The 8,848-nt window shown below is 37.5% G+C and overlaps 1 protein-coding gene across 1 annotated transcript in view; it reads left to right on the forward strand.

The window, feature by feature from the left end:
- LOC104081627 (lethal(3)malignant brain tumor-like protein 3) overlaps positions 1-7,521 on the forward strand; it is a gene marked incomplete at both ends in the record, with an annotated part of 18,192 nt that extends 10,671 nt beyond the window's left edge. Inside the window, 4 exons of the mRNA XM_009584454.1 lie at positions 1,821-1,897; positions 3,298-3,383; positions 5,708-5,818; positions 7,407-7,521. Of these exons, the coding sequence (XP_009582749.1) occupies positions 1,821-1,897; positions 3,298-3,383; positions 5,708-5,818; positions 7,407-7,521 (389 nt within the window). The remainder of the gene's footprint in view (positions 1-1,820; positions 1,898-3,297; positions 3,384-5,707; positions 5,819-7,406) is intronic.
- Between the last annotated feature and the right edge of the window lie 1,327 nt (positions 7,522-8,848).

The following is an 8,848-nucleotide window of genomic DNA, read 5'->3' on the forward strand; positions in this document are numbered from 1 at the left end:
TTCTGGCTAGACTACTGCTTGGCTACTTAACCTTGGTTTCTTGATCCCGCCTTGGGGAATGGGGAATAAAGGCCTTAGCTACTTCAGCTTACTCAGACTGCAGTTTGTTGGCCTCAGTGGGTCCCTGGAGTGAGTGAGGCACTGGGCTCGTGGCCACTGGAGAGATGGAAATGCTGATGGGATTCTCCAGAAGAGAGAGGGCGCGTAGCTGGGAATATTTAAGGTCAGCCTCTGAAGCACCTTTAGGGTTAGGAAATAGTGGAAGAGAGAGAGAGTGCACTGTAATACTGAATTTATCTAACTAAAGAAATTAGCTGGGACAGGCTCCTAAGAGAAGCGAGGTCCCTAAGGACGGATCGTCGTGAGGATTACATGGTTACATATGAGTTTCCAGCTAAATAGAGGCAAACAGTACTTTCGCACAGTGTAGTGCAGTGCTGTGCAGAATAATGCTAGCTTTTTGTGTCAGCATGAAGATCCTTAGTCACCCTGACTACATAAGAACTATCTACTTCTTTAAAAAGCACTGTTAATTGTTCAGCCAACTCAATCATTGAGTATCGATGCAGACATAGGGATGGTGCATGTTTCACAGCGGAGTCTGATGGTTTTTTACTTTTCCTGTAGATCAGTCATACTTTTTGCCTTTCCTAACAATATTGAGTGATAGTATAAGAATTATAGTATATTCATTATATCTTATATACACTATATGTTATATTATACATAATATATTATGTTATGAAATAATATAGCAATATGTAATAAAATTATATAGTCCTGTAGATGATAATCTAATAATACTGAGTGTTTAAACAGTTTTTCTCTCAACTGCTTTTACATCAATTACGTTTTTGCAGTGTGTGTCATTTTTTTGTATTGGTAGCAGAACTTGATAGCCAGCACCCACTGCTGCTCTCTTCTAAGCACAATGCAACTGAACCAGTGAGCACAGTGAGAGCGATCTCTCCTTGCTTCAGACAGATGCCAGCACGTGTCAAGTGTAGCTCACCCTGCCTCTGTTAGTCTTCTGTGGTTCCTGTGGCATGCCACAGGCAACAGCACTAGTGCAAAAATTGATACACGTGACACAAAATATGGGAAGTTGTTAGTCCCCTGAATAAGAGAGTTTGATCAGCTATTTTAGAGCAATTTGCAGTCTTGGATCACTGACTAGTTCTGGATTCTTTCAGGCAGTTTGGGGCATAAAATGCTATTTTATTCTTTTTTGCTGACAGTTTTTCTCAGACGTACTTTGCTTATGTGCTGCTGGGTTATAATAACGTGTTTATAGCTCCGTTCAAACCACTCAGAATCTGGTTTTGAATTTTTACGTGTTATTAACAACGCATTGCAGTTATGCGTGATTTTCTAGTCTGCTTCCAGGTGCAACTTGGATCGTTAATCAGTCTTTAAGCTTTTGGTTAAATTTTTGGTCTTGGCATTGCAAAACCCCATCTGTCTTTGATGGGATTACTGTGTTCTTGCAACCAGCCAACATGTTTCTATCAAGAGTCTCTACATGTCAATTTTTCAGGTCCAGCATTATAGCTTCTCAATGGAGATCTACCACTGACTTAAAGGACTTGATTTTTTGATTATCCAGTGAAATTGTAAATAAAGCCTTAAGCTTCTTTAGGTGGAGACAAGTCTGTGTTAAATGCGTTCGTATCTTCAGGTTATGTTTGCAGTTTAAGTGTAAGTTAAAGATGTCATAGGTTATTTGGAATTTGTTAAATCTTTTTTGTATTTCTTGTTTTCTGAGAATAATAGGATGTCTGAAGAACTGCATTATCAATTGCCTTTTTTCTCCCCTCCAGGTGTGAGGCAGCTAGCCCACATATTCATCCTGTTGGATGGTGTAAAGAACATAAAAGAACTCTCATCACCCCACCAGGTTTGTATCTTATTACATGTCTGAAAGATTTAAGGAGGTTATAGTCAGCTAGCAGCATTAAAACTTACAATAATCTTATTGTTACCTCTCCTGAATTTTTCTTTCCGTAATTAAGAATTGGTATTTGGGGAGTGCTGAATTTTTTTACATAACATAATATATTGAAAGCACGGTGGACGTTAGGTGTTAAGTATGCACATGTATGCTGCTTTAATAAAGAGGCATGTATGCATGAAAGATACACCCTGGAATCTGAACAAGTTTGTATTTTTGGCTGAATGTATTCACTTATTCTAAGACTCAGATTGTGAAAGTGCTAATAAAACAAATTCCAGGTGTGTGAGATTGTTGCATAAGAAAAACATCTTCATGTGAACTAAATATGCAAGATAAGGGGTTGATGAGAAGATTGCTTTACGTGATCAGGGAGTCAAACTTGTAAGTGTTCTTTGGAAGGGAGGAAAACACGAGAGAGACGATACAGAAGAACGAAAGTGTATTTATTAGTCCTGTTTTTCAGGATTGTTGTGTATATCTGGATGATCTAAATGCCCTGTTGCAGAAACTGCATCTGTGGTCTGAGAACATGGAAAATTTTAATGGGTTAAAACCAACTTTGACATAAATTCTAATAGCCAGCAATCTTGAAAAGTCATAAGCAATCTGTCTGTCAGGAGGTTAATTATAGCCTAATATTCAGTGAAATCCCTTTTAAAAAAAATCAGAATTGGTTGTGTTCTGTTCTAGATTATGAATCATAATGTTAAAACTTCAAGTTAAACTTCTAGTGCAGATTAAAGGCAAAGGACAGGCACTGCCTTTTCTTTAAGAGCAAAGCTGTCTTTGTGTTTCTTGCATGAAGTGTTTGTAAACATGACACTTTCTCAGAAAGGCAACATCTTTGATGATGTCTGTAAATGATTCTTATAGTAAATGTCCAGGCCATTTTTTTAGAAATTTAGTTAAAACAAATTCACTAAAAGAATAGCAAATAGTCAGGTGTGCTCTACTGTGGTACAAAGCTATCACTGATTAGATTGTGTTTGCCAGTAAATTACTGTTTATAAAATACAGGATTAGGCTTGTAATACTTGAATGAATTTCTTGAATTAAGTGGACAGATTTTTCCAGTCCACATTATTAATATTCTCATATCCAAAGCAATTGTGACTTTTTCTGCTAGCTACTCGGTATTGTGTATGAGAAGACTGTTGGGTTTTTTAATCTACATGGTGAATGTGTCAGAGACAATTTAGAATAGCCTTTCCTGTAATTATTTTATAAATCTGAAGCATAAATCAGAACAGTATTATAAAAGCGTTAGCCATTCTGTAAATTAGACATCAGTTTTGGTTTTTGCACTGCAGTGTTTAATTTTGCTCATATTTCTTCTGTGCCAGATTATCCACATGCTAAACATTTTTCTTGGGAGAAATATTTGGAAGAAACTAGTTCATTACCTGCACCTGCTAGGGCTTTTAAAGTGGTGAGAAAATGCTTATATTTTTTCATGCTTTTAAGTGCATATAATTAATTAGTTTAAGAAAAGAATACATATATGGTGTTCCTATGTTTCCAAATGTATCCAGTTAATTAGTTGCATAATAGGTGGTTTATTTTTATGCAAGTTTGCAGTTCACTGTTAGAAATCAGATTATTATTATTATAAATCACTATTACTTTATTATTTTAATCGTTATAAATGGGATTAAGTGCTACACAATATTGCTAATGAATGTAATTTGCTGTGGGAAATTACTGCCTAGTTATTAAAAATAATGAGATAGCTACTGAGTCATCATAACATATTTTGAACATACGTACTTCTATCTGTACATTTTAAATGGTGCAATAAATACAGTGAGAATGTAAAAATGATTGTAGGAGGTCAGTCTGGTTGCCCATCTAGTCAATTGTCTCTGGCAGTAGCTGAGAGAGTTTGTATTTAATATCCTTCAGTAGAATTTTTCTTCTGCGAGCTTGTGACTAGAGCACATGGGCAGCATCCACAGGCAGCTCCCCAGCTTAACTATGGTGTTTGTGGGCAACATCCTTTTCTTTTAGCTTTGTACTTGCTAGTTTCTTTCAGTGACACCCATCTTTCTTAAGCTCTTAGGATTTCAGTGAGGAAAGTGGACTGGTCAGTAGTGCAGAAAGGATTGCTGTTAGGAGCAAGCATCAGATGGCTGGTAGCTCCCAGCCCCTTGTCTCAGCGCGCTGAAGCTGGTTTGCCTCAGCTTTTCCGATCAGGGTCACTAATTCTGAATAACACTTTGCTAAGAGCTGGATTAACAAAAGCAGAAATGTGGTGCTTATAGCAGTTCCTGGGGTCAGTAGATCACCAGAGTTTATTACTGACCTGTAGTTTGTCACCCCAAAATGCATCTGGCTTAATAACGTGTCTCAATCTTACATTCTCAGCAAGAATACTTGGAGCAAGGCTTAGGAAGGTATTTGGTTATATCTGCAAGGTATAGTGCGGGCTGTGACCTTGACTACATCAAGCTAAAAGCAAACATTTTCTTTTTCTCTCAGAGCATCCGTGTTTTACTTTCTCCCCCTGGGGTTCAGGGAACAGCCACCCCGCAGGGATTGGCAGTGGGAATGCCCCACTAGTGGCCCACAGGGTCCTCCGGGCAGCAAGGTCTGTCTGGTTGTGTCTGCACCGGGAAACTGAACAGGACATGCCACAAGCATGCAGGCATTGACAGCATTAAACGGGGAAGAGCACTAGCTGGCCTGGCTCAACACTGTTCCAGAAACCGTACTAGCAGAGAGCAGCTGGGGATGGTGTAGGTCCCAAAAGGTAGCTTGGACAAGGCCATTGGGCTTTGAGGATGGAGGGGAAGGAGACTTGACTGCCTTGGGGGTCAGCTGTGCTCTGTCTTTCAGTTTCGCAGCCAGAGAAAATCACCTCCCTGCTTTCTGTACTAATGTAAATGGTAACCATATTAATGCTAATTGTGATAAAGAATAAGGAAGCAGATTTAATGGGAATAAAATGCTGATTGTGTTGGAGTTTGGGTGAAGTCTTCCTGAGACGGTCACAGTATTTTATATTGTATTATGGGAGAAAATAGAGTTCTTAAGCTGCAGCTGAGGAAAAAGCACCGATGTTCTGGAAAGTCTTAGAGGGACAGATATGTTATTTTCCTAGAAATCTAGAATAAAAAACATAACATGTCTTGTGCATATGTTCCTTTAAAAGGGAAATAATTTTTGCTTTAGATTTCATAGCTGTAGGTGGCAAAGATAAAATCTGATACTCCTAACAAAGACACCTTTTTTTGCCAAAATAGTATTTGGTCCTGTTTGTTCTGAGTGAGTATTTACTTTTATATTGTGGATCAGTTATGTTTTCAGTAGGAGACTGAAAAAGAAGCAAAAACACATACTAAAAAAACACAAATATGTTTCCCGTAGACAATTTCATAGACATTTCAGGCTGCTGGTATGTAATACTTCATTCAATACTGCATTGAAACTGTTGGCCAAAATCTCTGGGAAAACTTTTCTAGAGAATTTAGGAAAAAAAACAACTGATTTAAAAAAAAGATCCCCACTTACTTGCTTGGATGGGTTGAATCCAATCCATTCCAGGAGAACCTGGAATCCCAAAGTAGTTGCTTTATTTCTCTAGTTTAATAACACCGGTTTGAATGATTTTTTTATGCTTGGATTTGTTGGAGGGGGAGGGCAGATTTGAGAAAATGAAGGCAGAAAGTTTTCTATGGATTTTTTGTACTTGAAAATTGTGTGAGATTTTTGAGGGTTTTTTCTGTTTCACGTAATACTGTTGTTGTTTTCTAGAAACCTTCTCATGGCTTTCAGAAAAACATGAAACTTGAAGTGGTTGACAAGAGAAATCCAGTATTTATCAGAGTAGCCACCATTGTAGATACTGATGACTACAGAATAAAAGTAAGTTTCTCTGTCTTACTGTACTATCCTGCTTGAGTGGCTGATGAGTACTTTGTAAAACCAAAATCCTATAGTTGTAAAATTAAGCACAGGAAGAAATGAGTCACATTGCTGTGTCCTGCTAAGCTTTTGCTCATCCTTTTCACTGATTAATATGCATATAATTCTTTTGGAAGGGGTTGTTTTATTATCCTCTTAGTTACATTTGCTGACCTAGGTAATTAGAGTTGAATATGTTGGAAAATTGCTTTGGGAATAGTTGATATAAGACAGTTGTCTATCAAGAAATGTGATGATTTAATATCAAGTGTTGAAGGGCTGCTATGATATTTGTATTAGGGTCCATAAAATATTTGGCCTGGGTTAATTGTATCTGTCTCTATAAACTTCCAGGGAGAGGAGACAGAGATAAGTGAGAGATGAAAAAATAATCTCGATCTCTTGTGCTTTGTCAGTGACTTCTGCAATTCTAAGTTTATATTAATTATGGACTTTAGATTGGATTAATCTCAGATAATGTATTTTTAAGAAATTGCAGTTTTCCAGAAGTTGTATACTTGAATTATTTTTCAACTGTTAGAAGGACTAGCATATTCCAGATATCCAGTTAGATGGATATAAAGGATATTTGTGTTTGCAGTTTGTACAAATTTATTAGGCATACTTGGTATTTCAAGCAGGAAATGCAGCTGACATTTCATTTTGAATCTGAATTAACTGGTGATAGGGAATCATCAGATCTAATACCTTCACACCTACACATTTTCTATGTGAACTTTAGGTTGGTCACGCAAAAAAACCCCAAAACAAAAAAACCCCACCCTCTCCAGTCTAATTTATTAAAATTACAGGTTTTATAACTTCTAGGGTGGTAATTTGACTCCATAGCACATGTTGAAAGAGCTCTGTTTGTATGTATCTGTGTGTACGTGCATCCACACATGCGCGCGTGAGAGATCTGAGCTGTTTACTAGTACAGAGTAAGATATTTAGCTTTCGCCTAAAAAAACCACATGTATAGTCCATACTGGTGGTTTTCTGGGAAATCACGTACTTCATTTTCTCTTCAGTTTCAACTCCTTATCCTGTATAGTCTGATTTTAGTAAAATTGTTATTCGTATCTTGGGGTTTTTTGTTTTTTGTGGTTAAATGCCATTTTTTTAGTCCTTTGCTTACTGCTCTGCTATTCTTAAATCCTGTTCAAACAGGAGATTAAAAAATGTTTGGATTTTTGTTTTTTCTGAGAGAGAAAGAAGGCAGAAATTCATGCTTAATTTAAGTGTTAATGTGAGAACTAAACTTGTCCTGCTTTATTCCTGGGATTTGAGCCTGATCATAGAATCATAGAATCATAGAATCATGATGATACAAGACATAGTAAACAACCACATGACACCTCTCTCTATACTTCAGTGAGAGTATGCCTGGGTCCAGAATCTAATGTACATGTATTTTCTGTGTAACATCGATAGTTCTCTTAAAGTGACTTCTATAATGGACATGTAATTTTTAGAGATTACTTAGGGAAACTGATTTTATAGAGAATTTTTCTGATCTAAAATGTATTGTTCTCCTTTTTGATTTTAGGTCCATTTTGATGGCTGGGATAGTATTTATGATTATTGGACTGATGTAGATAGCCCTGATATCCATCCTGCAGGCTGGTGTACAAAAACTGGACACCCTCTTCAGCCCCCACTTAGTAAGAGAAATCACATTGTAGTGTAATGATGTTAAAAGGATATGCAAAGTAATGTAAATGTGACATTTAGTGCAAAATCAACAGTCAGTAATTAATCACTTCTTAGTAGATAGCTTTATTGACCCTTACTGTAATGGAAATACAATGTTTCTCCGTATGCATAAGAACCACAGTCAAAACCTGAAGTAATGATAAAGATCTGTTGCGTAAAATCCTGGCCCAGTCGAAGCCAGTGGTGAAACTGCTGTGGCACTCAGTAGGGATAGGGTATCACTCTTAAAATCTTCTGTCTACATCCTCTTGAAGGTTAGTGTGCTTTTTAGCTTAAAGGAGTCCAGACTGCACGGAGAAGGCACTCCTTTCAAATGCTGTGGCAAATCCTCAAAACCAGCTAACTTCCTTTTCTTCTTCAGCTGAGCAAAGAGGGGTTAATGGTGCCCACATTGAAGATAAATCTAACAGGAGCATGATACCAATAATAATGCTGTATTTACTGGCTTGTCCTCTCTGGGGCTTTTGTTTTACTTGTTGAAGAAGTGGGAGGTCTGTCATAAATGAGACTGAAGGTTGCAGGGAGAAGAGACTTCTGTGGTAAAGATATCCCTGCCTATGCCATTGTGGTTTTGGATAATGGTAGTGGAATCACTTTAACCAAACTTTGAACAGATGATTTTTAATTGAGTGCTCTTCTCTGGGATGGTTTTATATTGTGACTCTGCGGTATGGTTTGCACAAGTGCTGAGTGTTCACAGCTGTAACTGAGATCAGGAAGAGCTGTGCTTGGAAAATAAGAAGTGCTGAGCAATGCCAAGTACTCTGAAAAAATGAAATGTAAAATAACTGGGATAAGGCACACACAGATTGTGTGAATGTGTTACCTGAAAATCTTAGTACCTCAATTCAGCGTCTCTAAAATGTCAAGAAGATATGTTTCCTATCAAGAGCGTGATCAGAGTACATTCATTAGTTTTCTGAGCACTCCAGTGGTACAGTGATGACTGCCTGTTAGGAAGTTAATCATTCTGCCTTCAAAGCAGTCTCTGAATAGAGTGCTGTAAGTGTCAAAGCATATGAGAATATGAGAATATGAATAATGAGAAGGTAGGATGCTGCCTATCTGCTTCTTAATCTGACATGTGCATCCTGTGTACTGAATGAAGGTACAGTCCAGTGGGAAAAAGTAGTCCGTGGCCACATAAATAAAAATTGTATCGTATGGCAAAAGAGCTGAATAAGGTTGCGACATTTGTACTACCTAAGATTAGAAAAAACCCCTGATATCTTAGCCTAGGTGGGAGTATAAAATCATAGAATCATAGAATCATAG

This window comes from Fulmarus glacialis, unplaced genomic scaffold (assembly GCF_000690835.1).
Source record: "Fulmarus glacialis isolate BGI_N327 unplaced genomic scaffold, ASM69083v1 scaffold48958, whole genome shotgun sequence".
In the NCBI taxonomy this organism is placed as follows: domain Eukaryota; kingdom Metazoa; phylum Chordata; class Aves; order Procellariiformes; family Procellariidae; genus Fulmarus; species Fulmarus glacialis.